Source organism: Thermobia domestica, chromosome 2 (genome assembly GCF_964235325.1).
Source record: "Thermobia domestica chromosome 2, izTheDome1.hap1.1, whole genome shotgun sequence".
Classification (NCBI taxonomy): domain Eukaryota; kingdom Metazoa; phylum Arthropoda; class Insecta; order Zygentoma; family Lepismatidae; genus Thermobia; species Thermobia domestica.
In genome coordinates, this window is record NC_137455.1 from 119,982,890 (window position 1) to 120,006,818 (window position 23,929).

General features: G+C 36.8%; 1 protein-coding gene across 1 annotated transcript in view; it reads right to left on the reverse strand.

Annotated features, from left to right (window-relative positions):
• Positions 1-22,498, reverse strand: part of Snapin (SNAP associated protein) — a 53,704-nt gene extending 31,206 nt beyond the window's left edge. Inside the window, exon 1 of the mRNA XM_081745499.1 lies at positions 22,326-22,498. Coding sequence (XP_081601625.1) covers positions 22,326-22,477 — 152 coding nt within the window. The 5' untranslated portion in view covers positions 22,478-22,498. The remainder of the gene's footprint in view (positions 1-22,325) is intronic.
• Positions 22,499-23,929: the final 1,431 nt, after the last annotated feature.

The following is a 23,929-nucleotide window of genomic DNA, read 5'->3' on the forward strand; positions in this document are numbered from 1 at the left end:
ACTTAACTAAACTAAACAATAGTGGGGGGAACTGGAACCCAGTCAGTTTAAATTGATGTAAAAGTTTAATTTTTGGATTCATATTAAAGTTTTGGTTTCAAATGAGAATTTCAGTCCAAGTGGTCAATGATCAAATCTCGTGGGGCTCTTCAGTGTAGGCTAATACGGCCCCCTTATGAGAAAAGGCAAAATTATTAACATGTTTATAACTTTCGAATTTTTCGTCTATTTTAAAGAAATATTTTGCTTCGTATTAAAGTGTTGGTTCCAAATGACAAACTCAGTCCGAGTGGACAATGATCAAATCTCCGGGGGGGGGGTCTTCAGTATAGGGGGCTACGGCTCCCTTATGGGAAAAGGCAAAAATATGAAAATGCTTATAACTTCCGAATTTTCCGTCTATTTTAAAGAAATTATTGGCTTCATATTAAAGTCTTGGCTTCAAATGACAATTTCAGTCCGTGTGGACAATGATCAAATCTCGGAGGGCTCTTCGGTGTAGGGGTTTCGGCTTCTTTATGGGACAAGATTCACGTAGTTGATATTGCAAAATTGTTTTGTATATATAAGTGGAAACTTGCACCATTTGGTTAATTTTACCTCTTATGTTTTGCAGATTCATATTCCAAGCAATAGTTACTTCGCAGAGCTAAAAGAAGGCACTTACTAGCTTCATTAAAATGAAATGTCTTTTATGAGAGGAGCAGACGAACGAACAGGCACCCAAACGTTGGTTGAGTCGTACGGTTGAAACTCGTTAAGCTCGCTTCAATTATTATTATTATTATTATTATTATTATTATTATTAATAATAATAATAATAAAGCATTGCAGGGACCTTTGGTGCAGGGAGTCCGTGGCTCGATTCCACTTCGTGCCAAGTGAAATTTGAGGTGGACAAATACCGTGTGCATGGGTATGTGTTTTCTCGAGATTTTCCATTTTCCTCCCACTTTCTTCATTTCACCATTTCATTCATCATCATTCTCCCTTAGCGTAGGTGCATAATCGTCCAACGTTAAACTAGATATTGCAATTTCAATAATAATAATAATAAAAATTAATTCAACTGAAAGGGCTGTAATTTATGTGGACAGCAATTATCATAAATATGCAACCATTATAAAAACAATGCTTTGAGTAGAAAGATAATCCTTCCCAAGTGTTAACGAATGCGCACGAGATAAGACATGTCTCGAGAAAGAGACAAGACGCGCTTTGTGACATCCAAGATAATACGAGGCAAATGTTTTGGACACGAGATAGCTTGTAAAATGTCTCGTCTTGTCTGGAATGTCTCGAAAACAAAAGTCTAAGTTTTAAAATTATTTTTCAAGATCTATTCTCTCAGAAGTAGTTCTCTGCCTTAAAATTAATAACGACATTTGTGATTTAAAAAAAGATAAACAATGCCTAAAGTTAATAGTTAACTTTTCGAAAAGAAGCTTCATTAAGGGTGAACCTGAAAGATGTCCACAAACTTCGGGAGGTGATTCGTGACATCAAAAGGAGACAAATGGTCCTCTTGCAGTTTTCGAATTCAGCTTCGTTGTCGAGATACAGGGTTGCCAACTGGTCGTGTTTGAGAAACTCACTGGGAACAAATTCAAGTCTAAGAATAAACTACTACTCATATATTTTTCAGGTCAATTGACTTATACCATGTTGTAAGGTCAAATATTTATTTATGAAGTGTGTACAAAATTCGCCAGGGTCTTTTATGGGAAAATCGTCGAGAAAAAGTCACCTCCAAGAATAAACTACCCCTCGTAAATTTTTCTAAGAGAAATATCTGATACTGCAATATAGGGTTGTTAATTAAATATTGATTAATGAAAAATAAACAAAATTGCTAAAACCATTTTTGAGAAAATAGCGATTTTCGATTTTCGGCTGTTTGTAAACCACACTTATTTTAGGTGGTAGGAAAAAATGGAAAAGCTCCTGTAAGAATACTAAGTAAACCCTAAGTTTAAAATTTGGTGTAGATAAGTTGAACGGTATGGCCTCTAGGCGAGTGCATATAAAAGTGTGCCGAACGGACGGACCGGAAGGACGGGTGTCGAGAAGTCACATTTTCGGTATGTAGACGCCATGAAACATGTAAATCCGTTGAAATCTGAATTTGATATTATTTTCACAATCACTATATTTTCTTCTCTCTTTTGTCGCTCGAAAAAGAAAAGCCTGAGTTTACCACAAAAAGCTAGGGAGTTTCTCAAAAAATATTCAATTACAGGGCCACCGCACTAAACTTTTTCAATTCAATTTCTTAACTGTGTTAGGCCGCAGTTGTTACTGAAGTGTGTATTTGGATAATACGAATAAAATTATCGTATTATTCAAATACATCGAATGTCAGATTATCGAATAAAAAACTTCGATTGAAGAAAATCCATACTACAAAACTAACTCACACATTGAGCACATTTTCATTAGACATATAATAGACCAATTAATGCAATCATTGTTTATGAAATATGAAAAAAAATCAAATGAGTCACTTTGGGAAAGTCGTTCAGAAAGAACACGTCAGGAGTAACCTACCTCTTGTGAATTGTGTCGAACAATGAGTTAAGATATACTTTTGGTTATTAATGAAATATTTATTTGCGAAATTTGAACAAAATCGCCTGTCGTTCGAGAAAATTGTCGGGGAAAAAACCTTGACCCCAAAAATAAACTATCCGTTGTAATTGTTTTTCATAGAAATGACTTATACTAAAATATAGGGTTATTAATGAAATACTTATTTATGAATTATCAATAAAATTGTCCGAGTAATTTTTGAGAAAATCGTGAGGGAAAAATAACTCCCCGAATAAACTATCTCTTGAGGATTCTTTCAGGGTAAGCGAGTTATTCCATATTACTAGGTTTTTAATGAAATATTTATTTCTGAGTACGAACAAAATTGCTTGACTCATTTTTGAGAAAACCGTGGAGGAAAAACACCCCCAAGAGTAAACTACCCCTCGCATATTTTTTCAGGACAAACGAGTTTTGCCATATTGTTCGGTTATTAACGAAATATTTATTTTTGAAATATGAATAAACTCTTTTGAGTCGTTTTTGAGAAAATCGCCCAGACAACACTCCACCAAGAAAACTACCCCTCGCATTTATTTTTAGGACAAACGAGTTATGCCATATTGATAAGTTATTAATGAAATCTTTATTTATGAAATATGAACGAAAACATTTGAGTCCATTTTGAGAAAATCACTGAGAAAAAACTCACCCCCTTAGTATAAACTACCCCTTGTAGATTTTTCTCAGATAAATGCCTTATACCACAAAATAGGGTTGCTAATTAAATATTGATTTATAAAAAAAAAAGAAAACAAGATCGTTAGAGCCAGTTATGAGAAAATATCTTTTTTTTTATTTTCATCGTACAGGAAACTACCCTTGTTTTGGGAGTAGGAGGGAAATAAAAAAAAAAAACTATAGGAAATACTATGAAAATCTTAAACTAAAATTTGGTGCAGATAAGTTGAACATACCGTAAATTTTTCAACTAATTTACGGTATGTTCAAGTATGGCTTCTAGGCGAGGTATGGCTTCTAGGCGAGTGCACAGAAAAGTGTAGCGAACGGACGGACGAACTGATGGACATGTATCGAAAAATAACTTTTTCGGTGTTAGGGGCTATAATACGTGTAAATTCGTTGAAATCTCAAATTTGATTTTTTTTTCGAACACCATACTTTCTTCTCTCATTTGTCACTTCAAAGTAAAAGGAACTCAGAACTACAGATAAAAGACACCTACTTTTACACATAGACATTTATTGATTTAAAACTGTTTTAGTTTGTGTCATTTCACTTCCAATTGAAAGGTTTTACAATGATTAACGGCATACCAATGACGAGACGGAAGTTTTCAGGAAGTAAATGCATTCAGAAGTCTAGACTGCATTACAGCCTGTTTTTATTTCTGCAATTGTTAACAGCTGTAATTTCGTCCAAACGCTACATGAAATAATTTTTGGTTGACGTCATTGTATTAGGGCTACTATTTTAGTATTGTTCTCTTCAGACTTGGTTGAAGTTTTGTCTTAACGGTTATACATTTTTCTTTCTTATTTCATCGTTACACATAAGAACAAAATGTTATGGTGAGTGGATAGATTCGAACCTACGAACATTGAGTTTATATTCTTCCAACACTTTACCAATGGACCAAGCTTTGTCTTCACGTTAACGCCCGGTTACAGGGTTTACTACGATTTAAATAAAATGGCTGGCTGTTAGAATTCCCTGCTCACATATTTCGATAAATAATTTTCATTGCTTCGTAGATACGTGGAGCAATGTTTAGATACACATTTTAGGAGAGTGAATTTTGGTGTATATAATAATTTCATGCCAGGTAAAAGCTAGATAAGTTTTGATAAAATGTTTCATATGTAGTTCTCAATAATAAGCTTGCTGTTCGGAGTGAAGTTCCAAGGTTCAGCATTGCCTAGCAGTTTTTGCTATTAATATCCCTTCTAACAATATTGGCAGTGGACAAAAGTTAGCCCGTGTTGAAGCTTTTTGCTCCTAATTTAGTTATTTTACTTATTTAAGGAATATATTGAAAATTGTCAGCAGGCACGTATGCAGTAATTTATTTCGGGAGAAGTCCGACTTCAATATTAGGATAAATTATAATAAAATTTAAAAGATAATCCTTAAATTTAGGCTAAATTTACAGAGAAGTTGGGATTTCAGAGGGGAGTCCGGACCACCTGGACCCACCCCTAAATGCGTCCTTGTTTGTCAGTAACGTTTCCTCATTTTGAAACCCTCAAAAACTTCGGATATATAAAGGAAAACGAGTTATTTTCGATAAAATATCACTTCAGAAGACGCGAAAGTTTTATTGCACATGGTGGTATCCCAAGTTCACAAGGGCAAGAATTCATTAATTTTGATTCTCTGTCATTGTGCTCTATCGAAAGGTTAGGTTTGTAACATATTACTCCTACGAACAAGCATGACTGGCAGATAGGAATACTGCACACAACTTGCTTGCTACGCTTTGGTGATTTGCCCTCAAGGTCAATCGAGTGGTAATTCAGTTCCGTCTCTGTTCTTAAGCCATGTTCGTATTACTTCGAACAGTTTTGATAATGAAAAGCATGCCTCTTAATATAACAGACTTCTTTCGCGTAAGAAATCGAAACTCAGTTGGTCAGAGCAACTAGTCTGTAAGAATTAGGTTGTTAGTTAGTTAGGAGCCTAGTACGAGTAAGGGTTTTTATTACTATTGTTTTTATCTTTTTTATGTGAGGAAAAATCAAATTGTGACATCGCGATATCAAATGTATTTGATTAGGTAGCTTTGTCTTAGCTAAACTTTAAACATCAGTAACCGTCGAAATTATTTCACCAACTGATCACTTACTGAACATTTCAAACACGTCAAACCAGTGGCATAACATGAAGGTTAACCTCTCCTCCGCAGTCCTTAGTTATGCGTCCGTACTTTCAAGGGCGTACTAAGGGCCGGGCGACTGCCCGGGGCGCCAGAGAAAGAGGGGCACCAAAACGAGCCTCAAAAAGTAAATTTTATAATGTGCTTTCTACTGACGTTTTTGGTTTATATTCTTGTAAAGTAGTGGCAATTATATGATCTTTTTCCATTTCACTATGGAAGAAGAGAGTTTCATAGTACTAAGGGGGCTGTATCGAAAAATTGAGAGATGGCATGTAGAATAAAGAGTGCCGGGAATTAAGTATTGTTTGTTTGTTTGCTTGAGTTTAGCATTCCACGGTTATGCCTTAATGGGCAAGGGAGATGTGGATACTAATTATAGTGGAATCCGAACCACTTTTATCGTTCAACAGTAATCCACCGGGAATTGGACCCGGTACCACAGAAGGCAGGCGTGCTACCACTAGACCAGGGGGGGTGGAGTTGGTATTGTTTATAGCGGGCCATATTCTTTGTGAACTTTTCCTAGGTAATGGATTTATTTTTGTGAATGGGTTTAAAACAGGGGCGTCATTTAGGGAGGGCAGGGAGGGGCATTTGCCCCCCGTGAGTTTGAGATGTATATAGATTTTATCATTAGAATAGTAGTAAATCAGTGAAAAACGCGAAATTTTACTTATATCAAGAGGTCTTGCCCCCCCCCAAAGCAAAATCTGAAATGACGCTCCTGGTTTAAACTATTAAAAACACTATGATAAAATGTAAAATATAGGCTACTACTAGGGGAAGGGCGCCAAAAAGTCACTTTGCCCGTGTGAAAATTTGGCCTGCTCCGCCCCTGCGTACTTTCTGTATATTTTTTTGGCCTTGCAGCTTGTGCGGTCCCCACGCCACATTGTTGCGGGGGCGCTATTTACGCCTACCCTTCGAACGTAATTCAATAACTGCTTAAGAAATTCTACCATCAGCGTAAAAACGGGAATATATTTTTCTAATAATCCCATAGAACTTTCACTCAGAATGCCAGATGCAATTTTTCAGAGTGGGCTCTGGCTAAGTAGAAGGAAGATCTGTTTCCTAAGTAAGTTCCTTTCAGAAAGTTTGCTATTTCTTTAACAGTGATGTAAATAAATGTACTTATCGTTATTAGCTCGACACCAAACCATCCTGGACAAATCCCTCTAGAACAATGATTGGCAAAAGTTATTCTGCATAATTTTATAAGCGACTCAAGGGTGAAACACTTGTTAACGAAAGCAATGTTGTGTATATACTGCCTTGTTTCTGACAAAATATAAAGTCTTTTGTAATCTTTAGACACTTTTCCTATTCTTTTTGTCACCCTTGGTTGTGTAGGGAAGCCTCGAACAAATAAAGAAGAGGTAATATTACAGATAAGGGGCGCTATAAATATATTAGGTATTTCTTTTGTTACCTAACCATAACGGCCTAGGGTCGTCTTCAGTAGAATAAAAAATGCTACGTGATATTACATTCACGAAGGAGGAAAGGATGCTCTAAATATATTTCTTATTCATTTTGTCCGCCCTGCTTCTCAGAAATTATATACCTTCTGTTGGAGGGTGCTGAAAAGAGAGGAGGGGAAATAAAACGTCGTGCCCCCTCATACATTTTAAATTTTGTGACGTGGTTGCTCAAATTATTACTAAAGAAAGCACTTTAAACTAAGATGTGTAAAGTTACAACATTATGTAAGGGTGGCATATTCATTAATAATAATAATAATAATAATAAATATGAATGTCTTTGGAGAGCCGAAATTATGTGAGACGAACAATGATATGTAGAGGTTTAAGATGGGTGGTCATAGAGGAGGAAAAACCAGGATTTTTCTCTCTCTGACTCTCTAACGTTAAGATTATGTGCTGAAGGTAAGAAGCATCATCATTCTACAATAGGTTGCTTTTACGTAGAATATCTATTACTTGAGCTCCCCTCCTTCGGGCAACTTTGCTTATATAGTAAATTCAAAACAATTTCAATTTAAGACAAATATTTATAGAGAAAATTAAACATTTAATAGGGAAATCTGTTATTAAAATATCCAAACACGTAGATAGAAGACTATGTAGTGAGAAACATTGTGAAACTAAAATTCTCCAAATTAGAATTAACATTTACTGGAAAACATTCGTTATGCATCAGTGAGCACAGGGGAAATAATTACGAATCTGTTTGCAAACAAAAATTAGAGACACTAATGCAAATGCGACGATATTTTCTCTCTTTTTTTTTTTTTTTGTATCGTCATGAGTTTTACACATATGTTACAATTTGATTCTTTCCCAAATAAAAAATAAATAAAATAACCTTAGTGATAAAAATGACAACAGTACTTCCACGGGATTCGAACAGTCTACCTTCGGTATACAAACTCGTTGCTTTACCTAACTGAGCTATGTGCTCTCTTACGTAAGCTGAACCTGTTCTACAGTAAAGACGATTTTTCATTACGATTGGGCTAACAATTCGTCTTTTTCCATAGATAATTTCCACTATTTGCACTATCTATACGTTAATACTTAGCATAGATTCATATATTTGGAGTTCGCTGATAATGCATATAATAAGACATACTAGAAATATTTCGTTAAAATTTTCGTTTGTAGATCTAATCCACGCTTCTCTCAATGACATAGATGTCGCTGCTTCGTGTTGAACTGCAGAATTCCCTCGCGTTCTTGAAAATTTCCCACTTTAGCAGAGTTGGTAATTCTCGAGATTTCTGTCGATTTAATGTTTTTTGCTTCTAATTTCTTTATTTTAAGCTAATATCTAACACAAATATTAAAAACGGGTTTGTTATTAACCTGTCCTGCTGGGGAAACCTTCCGAAATTTCGAACATATAAAGAAAACGGAGATATTTTCAAAAAACTTCAAAATAAAGAGACGCGTCATTTATTTTGCTCATGGTAGTACATGCTGACTTAACTTTATGCCTACAACATATGGTGAATGATGATGAGGTGGTGTTAATTTTACAGCACCGCTATGAACGATGCGCGGATACCGGTTGAGAGCTACACGAGGCAACAACTGAGGTTTCTAGTTTTTCACTCTTATACTTAGTAAAACGTTGTTTGGTTGGAAACGTTAGATGTCTGTGTTTAAACAGACCTCTGGATGCAAACGAGACAGGGAGTGGGGGAGGTGCGATGTTTTGCACCAGTAGCGATAGGTTTCGTCTGAATTACGGTAGTGGTACAAGGTATGTCGTGAGCACAAATTAGATAATAGATAGTAAGATAATTCCTTACTCTCTTCGTAAAAATCAAATAAATAAAATGAAATTCTGAAATATTTTTATCAGTGTTGATTTCAACGCCTGAAATGATTGTACGGTGACCACTAGACCAACTTGAGGCAGTCATTACAAACCAGTCTTGCATCCAGTCCGGACCACGGTATCGCATAGTTGGAAGACTCGTGCGGAGATGTATCTGTAGCAGGCACGTTAAGGATGGGGAGTATGCGAGTACACAAAAATACACGAAGATCTCAGGTCTTTGTTATGCACATTACTGCTTCCTTGTTGTATAGAGGACGGTTTCTCAACCCGGGGGTCGCGAAGATAAGTGGAAGAAATAAATATAGTTAATTAGAATCTAATACCAGAAAACAATATTTTGAATTTTGTTCTGACAGGCATATTTTTTATACATACTGTTAAGAACGACAAAAGAAAGAAAAAAAAAAGTCTACTAAACATTTTCAACATGTGCAGAGTTGTTTTAAAATCAATTTAAATGAAAGAGGTACGATATGAAACTAATGAAAACTGCATATTGAAATACCAGAAAAATACAAATGCAACAAAACCTGCATATTGAAATGCAATTAAAACCGAAAGCTAGAGAGATACCTGAGCAGGGTGCGATTTCACTAGTGTGGCAATATCCGGTTCAATCTTCGTGACGCACATTATCAAGTCATTATCAACTTACAAGCGATTTCTTGCTTTAATGCTTACCACGAAAGAAAACCCACTTTCGCACAGGTACAATGTAGCAAATGGAATTATTACTTTTAAAGCAGAAGATACCAGACTAGGATATTCTTCTCTCCTTTTCAGCCAGAACTTGTCCAAGTCTTCGTTGCAGAAAACCAGTTGCAACGATTTATCGGTTTCAATCCATACGCTTTTAAGAAAGTTATTGTATCCACTATAACTATACAAGAAATGGATTCTATTATCATAGAAATATATGGATATTGTGAGATCTCTGCGATAGGCCCGACGGCAGAACTTTCTTTGTCTTTCTGCGATAAGCTTTTGTAAGTCAGAAATTTTCTGCAGAAAAAACACTTGTGATTGTTAAAAATACGCTTTACGCGATGTAAAAAACAGCTCAAACTACATGTGAGTGGTCCGTGCATTTAAGACAACTACATATAGCAGGCATGTTTTTACACTGTTCTGTTGGCTATATTTTTTTCCTCTGACAATGTTTCTGCACAGGCGCAGCAAATTTTCTGCGATCACATCGCAGATCGCAGCATGTTCTGCTATAGGGGCAATAGGTAATTAAAAATCGCACACAAGCTTATTAAAAACCAGAAACTATAAAGGGGTCGCTGGCAATAGGATGTGATAAGATGAGGCTGATGATAGGAATTAGGTTAAGAACCAGTGTTCTACAGAATGCTTATTTGAAGAGTAGGAACAAATGACTGAACTAAACTGTTGTTGGAAAACCAAATTTTACTGAAGAATACTTGTCTTACCATTAAAGGTAAGAAACAATATTAATAGTTTTACTAATGTATTTACATATTTGCTGTCAGTACCGGCACCTATAGTCTTAAACCCGTCAAACGTATGTGGGATAACGTCCCTCGTCATCGGCGAACACACTATTCACGAAAGTATTTTCTAAAAATATAAAATTGCATATTTTACTTCAAATAGGCTATAATTATCTCAAGTTAAGGTATTTTTTATTTTTTTTTATTTTCAAATTCTTTGAAACTGCTGCAATAAACGCTGTTATTGAAGTGTTTGGTGAAAACGTAAGGATTCAGGGGTGCTTTTCCATTTATGACAATTACTTGGCGCAAAGTGCAAGTGTTAGGATTGGTGACTCCTTGTAAGAATGATCCGAGATTTAGGTTGTTGTTGGGAAAATCGATGTCCTTGTGTTTCTGCCTAAAGATGATGTTGGGATTGGAATGCAACACTTAATCGAAACTTCTCCAGAAGAGGGACAAGAGTTATTACAATATTTTGATGTAACGCACGTAACTGGATCATTCCGCCACATCCCTAAGATAATACTATCCAATTGCAGAGGATACCTCCAAAGCCCCCTTCATGTATATTGAATGTGTATGATCCTACAATCAACGGGGGGAGGAAGCAGGACAAGCAACAAAAGCGAAGACGATTGGGTATTCTCAGCCCAGTATATGGAGATTAATTAATCGATGCTCCCCAATGTGACGCAAAGGCTGCATCCGTAGTTTGCTATCGAAACAACTGTTCAAGGAATGCTGCTGCAAAGAAGGAACTTCCTTATCAACGGCAGTTAGTCGAAGTTTGCAACAGGTATAGGTGTAAAGAGACTGGTGTAGGCGAGTTTCTCAAAGCTGCAGGCTATATTGTCGAGAATTTGAGAGATAGTGTGTCATCTTATGTTGTATTGTACTGTGGTAATGATAAAATGTTTTTTTTTTTTTTTTAATCAAAAGTGTACAGCGACTAATTAGCAAATTAATTCATTATTCATGAATTACCAAAAATATACAAGGTTTCGAATCTTTTTAGATGTAAGATTATAAACATCTTTTCACTGTAATCGACGCTAATTGTTACAGTCTGTAGAATTCGCTTGTAAGAAAAAGATGTGTTAAGTATGAACGTTCAGATTGTGACTTTTGTTTAGAGGTTTAATAGTGGGATAGTGTAAAATATACATATATGAAGTATTGACGTGATTACTAACGAGTGGATTTGGATTTAATCTGTGTTATGCTACTTGGAATATGTTTCCGGGGTTCAAATCATAACAGATTAAGAAAGTTAGTTCTGGTATTATGTGATGAACTGTGTTATGCTAGTCTGTTCGTATGTATATGTATTCGTATTGTATGCTATGTTATGTGTATTGTGCCGTTTTCTTAAGGGTAAAGTCAATTAAAAATAATACCTGAGTATTTATTTGACAGACTGTGAAAATTAATTTTGTCTGTTTCTAAGGTTAATCTAAAGCCATGAAATGGCCACTTTAGAAAGAAGTACAGTTTTTCATTAGTAGGGGGCATAGTTTTCAGTTTTTATGAAACTTCGGAAAATAGATGGCAATACTGTCGCACCCAAGTTGGGAGAAGGGACAAACTTTTTTTAGTTAGTTTATCTTTCCTTCTATTTTCCTCTCAAAGGAGGGGCAGACGGTATGGGATGTCGTTCATCTACGACCTTCGCACAAATTTTATCTCTCGATACTTCCGTTCCTCTAAGTAATCTGACACTACTGACCACCATCCAGTACCATGTAACTTGTGCGTTTGTTTCTGAAAGGAAGAGTTTTGTAGCTAATCGGGTCATTTCTTGAACCGAGGAATGACGAATTAGCGAAAACACCGATTACTGTAAGTATTTTGTTTCGGTTTGCTTTTTGTTTTTGTACTTGAAATTAATTATTATTTGTCTTTCTTCACATGATACTCTAACTACAACTACATACATTTTACACAGCATAGATTTAGCCAAAGATGTCATAAACGACGACACAAATAGAATACAAGAACCTGCACTGGCGTAGATAGAACTTTATAAAAGAGGCAGTTCAAGCATCCAAGTTCGTATCGTATGCCACTGATCTGTACAATATAGTAAAGAGTACAGTATACAAATTTTTGAATTCTCTCCCCCTCTGTAGAGATTTTGAAACATATTGGTTCTTTTAAAATTTCATATATTGTCGGTGTGGAGTCATAATGCTATTTAGCGATGACGACAAAACAGATCGGATTAGCGAGAGAGAGTAGTGTTATTTACGAAGATAAAATAGTAATTATCAAATATTTGGTATTATTGAAAGAAGTAGCTAAACTGTTAGTCCATTGTAGACTAGTATCTTATTTGAAAAAATGAGATGAAACAGCCCTATTTCAGTTTAACGTCCCAGGATGTCCCATAATGTCCTTTAGGATAAGGGAAACGGATGATTAAAGCAAGTGAATAATGGTGGATTAATTGGTAGGTTGAGAAAGTTCAAGCATCCCGAGAAAACTCACGGACACGATATTGTTTCCCACAAATTTACTTGGACGGGCATTGAGCCAGTGACCCCACGTGCCGGAGGTAAACGCTTTAAAACTGACCCACCGTAACCCCCAGGTATTTTATTTGCAAAATATAATTTAAAATTATAGCAAATCACTTCGTAAATAAATACTGTGAAACATCTATATAGGAACGTAAAACTAACAGTTATTCGGAAGTAAAAAATGAAAATGCCCACCGTTATGCCGGTGAGGCTAAAGGAGACGTGATGATGAGTAATGAATAAAAAGGTGGAATGAAGAAAGTGGGAGGAAACGGGAGAACCCCGAGAAAACCCACGCACACGGTGTTTGTCCACCACAAAGTTCACTTGGCGGGGGCTGGGATCGAACCCGGGACCCCAAGCACCAGAGGTGAACGCTCTACCACTGAGCCACCGCGGCCCCCCGTTATTTGGAAGTGTCCACTATTCGGAAAAAGCTTAGGATGCAACACAAGAAAAACTTCAATGTACACACAATTTGGGCAACATTATCTTGTTGTTTCTTTTCATATGTAATGTACATTAATTGAAGTTCTCTAACAACAGTAAAAGGAAATTGGAATACACATACTACCTAGCACAAGAACAAACACAAAAAGTGCAGTTCATTTAACTTAATTTTGAGCAGACCGATATGGTTTAAAATAATCTTTTATATTTCTTTGAAGTTCTTTGTAAGTCCTTCTCAATATGTGATTCAAGTATAGTTGTTAAACTGAGTCCAGCTTCATCTTTTTTGTTCAAAAAGTAATGCTTTAGTCATCTTACTTCTTCGACTACCTGTTAACACCTTCCTCACCTTACTCAACAATGCGCAATAATGTTAGAAATGCTGTCCGTTATTGTTTGAAATTCCAGAAAATAAGAGAGTTTTATTCTTGGCTGCCCGTTATTTGGAAATTTTACATAGGTGCTAGGGAACAGTTTTCAGTGTCCGCGTCAGTTACTGAGAATGTTTGCTATTCAGAAGTAACTTTCTCACTGTACCGAATGATAATCTGCCGGGAATTGAAAAGTGGCCATTATTTAGAGATCTCCGCTTTTTAGGAGAAGTTTCACTGTATTTCATTACTTCCCCATGGTGTTACACAGATTACTTCTCATGAAAAGTAGTAGTAGATACTTTGGGGTGAGATTTCTAGTGACGTAGTTTTCGAAAACAACGATTATAATTTAGTCCATACATCGTAAGTAAAACCTGCAGTAATAACTACAGTATTACCCGATTTAATTTTAGGAATGGGTTTGGTTTGAAGTTTTGTGTTAGCTTCATATGTAACAATGCAACTTGGAAGTTATAAAGGTAACCAAGAAAGTTTTGTCGCTTTTTGTTGAGGCATGTGTTCAATTGGCCCTCACACCGTGAGTTGAATGCGAATGGAGATAAGGTGAAGGTCAGTTGCTGGTGTGGGAATATCCAACATACTACCTGGTTGTGGCAATTCAGTTACACCGTGAACTTGCGTAAGGACAGAGTGAACATGGGATCTCCTCAGAGCGTCATAACAGCGTGTATGCTGTACGAGTTCAAACTAGGGTCAAACGTTGCTGCAGCGGAGCGGAAGATATGCCAGGCCTTTGGTGAGGGTATCGTGACTACGCGGATAGTGAACCGGTGGTTTAACAAGTTTAAGGACGGTAACGAAACACTAGAAGACGCATTAGGTACCGGAAGACTAACACATGTACAAAATGAAGATCTTCAGGCAGCAGTTGAGGCGAGCAGTTGGCCAGACATGTGCGGAACTGAGACTACAATCCAGCATGAGTGGAAAAACCATTCGGCAGCACCTCCATCAACTTGCGAAGCACTGCAATCATTATTATATAAATAATAATAACAATAAACCGTGTCAGTCATTTCTGATGGTACTGCATTCTACTTTAAAAATCGCTTTCAGAAGTTCGAGATGCAGACAGGTGTGATGAAGCAGTGGTTTTTCAGTGAAACCGGCCATGCAAGTCTCTGTGACGGTATTGGGGGAAGGGGGAGGGTAAAGAATGTGGTAACGCGGCATAACCTTAGGCAGAAACAGATACACATTATTAAAACTGCAGAAGAATTCATGAGTATAGTGCAAGTACAAACTCCGGGTACTACAGTCGTTTTGTTGCCTGGAACTGAATTCGCCAATTTCCAGAAGAAAGAAAGAAAAAAAAAAAGAAAAAAAAGAATGGGAAAATGTGCGACCGGTAACTGGTATTCAACGAAGTCACCACTGGCTTTTGGAAAATGGCGAAGTTTTTATCAGTAACGGGTCACCATGAACTAACTTCATGCTTCCCCCAAAATCGTGCTTCTGCAATTTAGGAAGCTGCAAAAAGGAACTTTTGTTACATGCATATATGATAACCAGTGGTGGGTAGCAAAAATATTATGAATAAATTATGAATTACGTGAAGTTGAAGTGCTGTTTATGCTTCCACATTGACCTTCAGCAGGATACAGGTTTACAGAAGAGCATAAGAGAAGTGAAGATAAGTGTTTTGTAACTATCGACAATGTGCTACGAGTTGTGAGTACACAAACATCTATTTGAGCATCTGCGCGGTTACGAAGAAGACACCAACCGAGCTAAGAATTAGTTCATAAAAAATTAAAAAAAAAAAAAAAAAAAAAAAAAAAAAATTGTTTCCGAAGACCATTTTAAGTACGGTAAGTGAATTTAAAATTTATATGTTTCGTATAATCGTAATTTCTATCGGAGACTACTTTGGTTTAAGAAAACGCGAGGAGTAGCGGGAAGCTCATTTTAATATTTCAGCGAGCATTTTCTGTCAAAATAATAAAGAACAATCAGAAAAACTTTTATTCTTCATTTAATGAATGTGAACCACAAAACATCAAAATTAACGGAACTTCGCTAACTTCAAAAGGCTGTAGTTAATTCATAAACAATTGGTTGATAATGGCATCTGGTGTATTTATTACTCATGTAAAGTTGAACCACTTGGCAAAATTTTAGAATTTTAAAATATGATGTTTTCGAGAAAATGGCGCCCAAAAAGGGCGATTTTTGAAAATTTGACAATTTCTAGAATTTTTTGCGACAAAACAGTTGCACACAGAAGCGATAGTCCCCCCCCCCCCCCCGAAAAGCGGGTAACTAGGTCTTACCAACCGTGAAAACGGAATTTTAATATCCAAACCGGAAGTGCTCGAAAAAATTCGCAAACTTTGACTTTGTCAGACAAACTGACGTTCATTTGTTAATTTAAATACAAAAAGATATGCATGCGCAAACCAAACTATAATAAAATATAGTTCATTTATATCCCTATGTACACTCATGTCCAAAATTATTGTCGCATGTCTATAAATATGTTGTTGTAGGAATATAATTTGATAGTGAATTCGCCCGGTATTTCTTATAATGTTACTATGTGTATAATCGGCAAAGACATGTACGTGATAAATTTCATGTCGAAAGAGCAGTAAATAGAACTTTTTTTTTGTCCATTTATCAACATTTTGTTTTACTCATTCTAATTTTCGTATTTATAATTTTCCTATGAAATTTACCACAAATATACATTTTCCGATTATACACATAGTCTCAGTATTTAAAGTTCCCTGCAAAATCATTATCAAATTATATTCTTACAAGAAGACAGTTATAGATATGCGACAATCATTTTGGACATGAGTGTATATATCACAACAAGAATTATAACTACTTGTCTCCGTAGGTGAATGATGGGGTTCCGAAGTCGACCATTTTCCATGTTTTCCAGAAGTCATAAATTGTACTCCCCGTCTATGATGGCCCATTACTTGGCGAGAAAATAGCGCTCGTCTGTGGCTAAGCGGTTAGTGTACACGCCTTTGGCGTGGGGGACCCGGGTTCGATATCCGGCGGGAGCTCATATGATTCGGATTCTACGTTCATCAGTAGGTCCACGTCTCATATAGCCTTGCTGCTGAACGGGACGTTAAACTCAAAATCAATTCAATTCAATTTGGCGAGAATTTTTTTTTGACAAAACAAAAAAACACGGTACGTGACGTTTGGGCGCCGCCGTTTGGGCGCGGACGTTTGGGCCCCGCCGTTTGGGCACTGGACGTTTGGGCGCGAAGCCATTTGGGAGCTAAACGTTTGGGCGCGAGTTAAATTAAAAAGTCATTATGTTAGACGCTGAGTACTAAGTTCGAATCAAGATATTACAAGGTGTCTACTGTAGTGGAAGTCCTTGAACTATACTGGATATTGTTTTACATACTAGAAATACTGGAATTTCGAAATTCTAAAAACTAAATTAACAATTAATTTTTGTAAATTTAAGTTTCAACCAAAGTTAAGTGTGCTTTTTATTTGATAACTTTTCAAGCCAAAGGTAAGTAGACAAGACTAAATATGATTGACTACATTACATATGTAGTGAGCCTATTCCATTCAAAAACTTAAAGCAGGCCTTCTACTGTAGTTATGCAATAAGTGTGAATGGCAAACATATTTCTAGTGGCTAAATGACCAATATATGTACACTTAACTATTATTTTTCACTTTGAAATCGTTCTTTTTTTCCTTTCGCCACTTTCTTTAATGCAGATTAAATGTTTACAATGGGACGAAAAAAAGTGTGTTAAGTTTTAAAAAAGTTTGGAATGTTAATTAAAAAAAAAGTGATACCAGAAATACGGTATACTGCAGTTCCTAAACTCAATGTCTTAGACACCCTGTATGCGAAATATTTTTCTCTCAACTCGATTAGGATTTTTAGGTTTCTGGGCTCTCGGCATCTAAGGCCATTTAGCCCGTCGCGTTTGAGGGAGCACACTATCCGGGGAAAAGGAAGGAAGAAAGGATTGGGGAAGCAAGGAAGCGGCCTGGACCTATAAATTAGGTACCACCCCGGCATTTGCCTGGTGTGAATGAGGAAAACCCAGGAAAACCTCATTCAGGGTGGCTAGCCTGAAAGAGCGTGTTAATCTTTTCCGACCGACTGCCCCCACCGGGAATCGAACCCGGGACCGCTCGCACCGAAGGCGAGGGCGTTAGCGACTACGCTACGCGCGGCCACTTCCCTCAACTCGGGTGCGCGGAAATCTTTTATTGGTAGTTCTTTATTGGCCTTAAGGAAGAGAAGAGTTTGGCAAACGTAATACGAAAGAAAACAAATTTTAATATTCATAAGTATGTAATTATTAATTTTTTTAAAAAAAAATACAAAAATTAAATCAATATATTTTAATTAACATTAAGAAAATTTTTAACAGTTCGTCTGATTCCTTCATTTCCTAGCTTTCTTATATAATACAAAAATTAGATCAACATTAGATCAGAAGTACAAGAATCGTGAAGCGAAAAATCAATCCATGACGAGGTTAGGCAACAAATGCCACACACGCATTAAACTATTTAATTTAGATGAATAAATAAGATAGAGATAGAAAATATACAGATAAACGAGGTGAGATAAAGTGTAGGAAATGTATATATCTTGATTCGCGCTTAGTTTTCCATGTCTAGCTTAATTTATATGTCGTAAATTGTGATTTTTACTATGTACCTCGCGCCCAAACGTCTGGCGCCTAAACGGCTTTGCGCCCAAACGTCCGGCGCCCAAACGGCAGCGCCGAAACGTCCTGTCCCGAAAAAAACATGGGTCTCTTAAAAACATGTCTAGTTGCTTGAGATGGTTATGGTACAATTTTATTTTTTTTATTTTTTGCCTGAGTTGGAATGGAAGGCACCACATTAATTTTACTTTGCAGTACTTGGTTTCATAATTCGAAGGGGTTAGAGGGGACTTGTCTCCCCGCCTCATGTGCATAATTTAACGTGCTTTCGATTTTATATTCATTATCTTTTGCGTACTAGTTTAGTTTCGGCGCACCACTAGAAAGAATTACTGAAAAATTATTCTTTTACTACTTTAACTCTTATTGTCCTCTAAAAAGTTTCCGCTGGCGACATGAAATTCTCTCAGTTCGTATAGATAAAAGTAAAGGAAGCCACCAGAAGTAACTTGAAAATTTACAATTCTTTTACGATTTGCGTACAAATAAAACTCCCGGATGCATGACTTAAAAACTAATGTGCAAAAAACACAAACCAACCTGTGCTAGGTCACTACAAAGCACGAATGCCATCCAAGCGAATCGTGGCACGGCGAAACAGCTTGGCCCACGCACCAGCGCGGGAGTGCGTCCAATGGGAGCAACCGCGTCAGCGAGGGTAGTGACAGTAAGTTAGTTTTGGCAATGATACGAGTTTCAATAGCACTTGTTATGGTTTCATACTAGTAACACTAACACTTTACATAAAATACAAAAAGTCCCGTACACTGTGTAGAAATATATCGCTGGTAGAAAATAGCATCTAATAACCGTCTTTCATATACACTCAATAATTTTATCCCTCGTAAAACACTAGTATTGATTTTAAACTAGTAACCCTAAAATACAGGTATACTACTTTGTATTTAATTCTGTCGCCTGCAGAAATATGTTCCTTATAAACATGCCTTTTCATGCAAAGTTACCTGTAAATCTTCCAAAATGTGGTGAGCGAAAACTACACCAGTGCCGTCTTTTTCACATTGGTTTGAGTACATTCATAATTTGTTTGTTTTCTTATCATTTAGTGTGTGTCCTTTTTAGCAGTCGGGAAATGTACTGGTTCCTGCTATGGTTTTGTCTGTTATTGTTTTCTACACTGCATATTTAAAGATTTGGTGAGATTTATTGTACGGGTCGGCAAGGTTCTAGAACAAGGTCCCCCTTCCCATTTAGCTGTAATAAAGACCGAAAACAACGTGCCCTGCGGGGCTCTAACCCACCTTCACTCGCTCACGCTTGCTCGGCAATACTATTTGAATTAAATATTAAACTTTGCTACAAAAAGGAACCAACGTAGGTACTAACCTTTATGGGAGACCTGTGTTCTAGAACCTTCCCGTACGGGTCCATACATAAATTTATTACACATATACTTCTTTTTCTGTAAATAGACTCTCCGTACCTTAATCAATTTTGGAATGTGGACTTGCATCCCTCTATGCAGATTCACTTTAGGAGGGCTTCAGTGTGCGTACACGATAAGAACTTTTGTGCAAAGAAAGCTAATCAATTTATGCTAGGTGATCATTAAAAAGCACAAATGCCATCTAACTAAGTCAGCGCAGGTGTACAGCTGGAGTTCCGAGCTATAGCAAGTAGTGCGTCCGTAGGGAGGAGGCGCAAAAATGAAAACTTTGAGTTTTACGCCCCACGGTTATGCCGGTTAGGCTAAAGGAGACGGTGATTATGAGAAATGAATGAAATGAAGAAAGTGGGAGGAAACGGGAGAACCCCGAGAAAACCCACGCACACGGTGTTTGTCCACCACAAAGATCACTTGGCGGGAGCAGGGTTTGAACCCGGTACCCCATGCACCAGAGGTGAACGCTCTACTACTGAGCCACCGCGGCCCCACAGCGAGGAGGCGCGTCAGCGACGGTGAGTATACTTATAAGTGTAGATAGTGCATATCACTGTTATAGCATAAAAACAGGGTTAAGTTCCAAAGTTGGGCGTCCCTTTCCAGCAAAATTTTTAAAATTTACAGGAAAGATATCGATAATTTGATTGTTTGTGTGCTTGATAATTTTGAGATTCTCGAAAAATCTGTTTATTTGTTATATATAAGCAGCTATAAACATGGGACTATACGGCGAGCGGAGGAAACTACTTGGCGCAAGGTAACTGAACAGTTGCATTGTGGGAAAGAAACGAGCATTTATGTTATCAACATGGCGAATGTACAAGGGCAATGAACTAACAGTTTTAACATTTGTGAAGCAATACGTTGATAACGAGCAAAATCTTTTAAAAGTTTGTGAAGAGCAAGGATTAATGAATCTAATATCAAATTGCAGAAAGTGTGCAAGGGAGATAACAGCGAAAAAACGTGGCGAAAGCGGACGCCCAACTTCGGAATAAATGCCTAAAAACACATATGTAGGATTATGAATTCGTATTACAAAGATGTTATAGGTAATATCAGTTATGTTTTCATTGCTTGCTCATTTGTTAAAAAAGAATAACATATTGGTAAAGGAAATTTCACAAATATGTGGATCCCTTAACTTTCGTACACTTGTATGGTTGCGCGTCATGATATAGCACACTGTTCATTTTACATACTATGGCTAATGGCTATCTTATGGGCGAATTAGTGCTTAAAACGTTAGACATCCATCAATGTTACTTCTATGCAGATACACATCGCACAGGTAAGTAAAACTTAGAGCTGTGGGACGATAAGTAGTTAGCATGGTTCTATATTTATAAGCATTTGTTTAAAATAATATCAGCATACAATGTTTAAAATAATATAGAAACATTACAGTTCAAACCACCATGATCCCTAACCGACTCGATACCTGAGGAACTGGTTTCAGGTTATATATGAGGAACTTTCGCGAGGAACCAGTTCCTTAGGAATTGAAGGAAATGACTTAAGTAAAAACTTGCCGGAAAACTTTGCAATACACGCTACGGGTTCACTCGAGTAGACGATTCAACCAAATAGAAAATTTATACGTAAAATAAGAAGTGAAACCTTTTTTTGTGAAGGAATGAGTACGAATATAAGTAATTACTGTCAGTGCACAGCATATTAAAATGAATTTTGAGTGATAGCAAAAGTACCGGTATCGTACGGTACGTATGTGCTCTTCCACTATCCTCGTTTATGCTCATACCCCCCACCCCCATCGCTACCGCTGTGGCCTTCCTGCTGCGCTCCCCCACTGACTCAGATAGCATTCGTGCTTCTTAGTGACCACCTAGCACGAGTCGGTTCGTGTTTTATGAACTATAATTTTTATGCCATACGTTTACACTGTATTTATACTAAACCCCCCTTAAGTTAATCTGGAGCTCCATATTTAGTGCATGCTCTGCTAAAACAAATAGAATGCTCTAACCTAACCTGAAACTGTAAGAAATGTGTCAAAATTTGGTACAACCGTTTGCTCGAGTAATGCCCATGCTACAGCTGCGCATCGGTAAGGATAAGCGCTTGAAAAGTGTATAGTAAGTTAGAGGTACGTAGAGTCGAAATGAAATGAAATGAAATTTTTGAGCTTTACGTCCCACGGTTATGCCGGCAAGGCTAAAGGAGACGGTGATGATGATTAATGAATGAAATGGTGGAATGAAGAACGTGGGAGGAAACGGGAGAACCCCGAGAAAACCCACGCACACAGTTACGTAGAATCGAGTCGGGTTAGCTTAGGGTTTGGGAAGTTTGAAACCATTTTGTTAAAATTATTCGAGTGTAACTTCTCGTGTCTGCGTAAGGATACCAACTGAAGAGGATTTTGTAAAATTCACTTTTGTCCGAACCAAATTCGACCTTACTTTGATCTCCCCTCCCATTTATGCCCTTTACAAGTAGCCGTACTTATCGCAGCTGGAGCCTGTATCGAAAAATTAACACTTACCAAAAGACCATCCTGGAGCACCGAAAACAAGGGCGATCTCATGTATACTATTACCAGACCATTTACTCAATGTTTATGTGTATAGATACTATGGAACAGACAATTTAATTTATTCATGAGGTGGATGTAATTATGCATTATTTATATTATTATTATGCACAACAATAATATTCATACCTTGTAGCTCGAACACGTTCGTCTAGTTGATCAATTGTAGGTTTAAGTAAGCACATAAATCCTTCTGCTAACGTATCTCGTGTAGGATTTTCACAAAAATCTTCTGTTTTGTCATCAATTGACGTATTCGTACTCTCGGTGTCAACATCCATTGCTGTTAAGTAAAGTATAGTGTTGCCAAGACGTTGACACAAAAATCACTAAACGAGAACTCAATTTGGGTTGTAAGTGTCTCTGAAAAGTGGAACCATTTTCTTCTCATAAAATGGACATTTTCAATTTTTTTTTTTATTACGTTATAAAATACGGCATTTATTCCGAAGTTGGTCATCAACCTAGTTTTTGGCTAAAAGTGTAATAATTGGTTCCTTTGTGTACCAAAGTTTAATATTTAATTCACACAGTATTGCCGAGTGAGCGTTAGCGACTGAAGGCGGATTAGAGCCCCGCAGGGCACGTTGTTTTCTGTCTTTATTAGAGCTAAATGAGAAGGGGACCTGTGTTCTAGAACCTTGTCGCCATGTTGGTTATGTTACTTACCGTTACATTGAAAACAATGACTTTCTCCACGTTTCTTTACAGTTATTTGCTTACGCATTTTCGACTATTTATTTCTATTTTATTAAGACATGACCTGTACTTACTTTTAATAGATTTTCCTGATTATCGTCAGCCATATTTACAAAACAAATACTCATTATATTCACATAATCCTACCATGAAGTGACCTTGCGCCAAGTTGTTCCCTGAGGTTGGCAAATAGTTCCATGTTTAGAAACGTTTATATAAGAAAATAAACAACTTTCGCTCTCCTTATACATTATCAAGCACACAAACAAGCAACATATTCATTTCTTCTCGGTAAATTTTCAAAATTTTGCTGAAAACGGATTAGCATCTATGGAACTCTCTAACCCTAAAATGCAGTAGATATACTTCAGAGCTAGTTGATTACGGAAAACACTTTTGCTCATGTATTGATTCTAAATTTTCGATTAAATTTCAACCTGTTACTCGTGCGCTTAAAACAATGACCTCCATGTTTGTACGTCACCTGTCTGGTCAGGTGAATCTACACCACTCAGTTGGGAAACGGCTTGGAGAAAGATACGATGCATGTTTTTCAAGTGTCTACGAAGTTGCTAATAAATCGTAGAATAAAGAAGTAAGAGAACTTATTATTTCTTAATCAATTATTTGATTATAGTCGAAGATAAAAAGACAATGTCATAGTGCACTAATTTACAACCACGTATCTGACATATAGCCTATACTGAAGTACTACTCAGTAATAAAGTCAATGCATGTATTTACTAAGTCATTTAAATACGTGGTTAGTATTTCTTTTCTTAGCAGCACAACACCATTATACATATACACATACGTATTCATCCAAGTTTTGGAGTTCTTGTAAAAGCTGTAATGTAAACTACATGCATAAGTACACGAAAACTGTTATGGTAGTATTTTATTTAGTATTTTTACATAAATAGCTATGTTTGAAGCCTGAGTTAATACACCTCATTAATATCTTCATGACTGGGTGGGTCAACAACCGACCTTACGAAGCGAAATTTTTGGTGAGTTCATAGAAGAGTACTAAT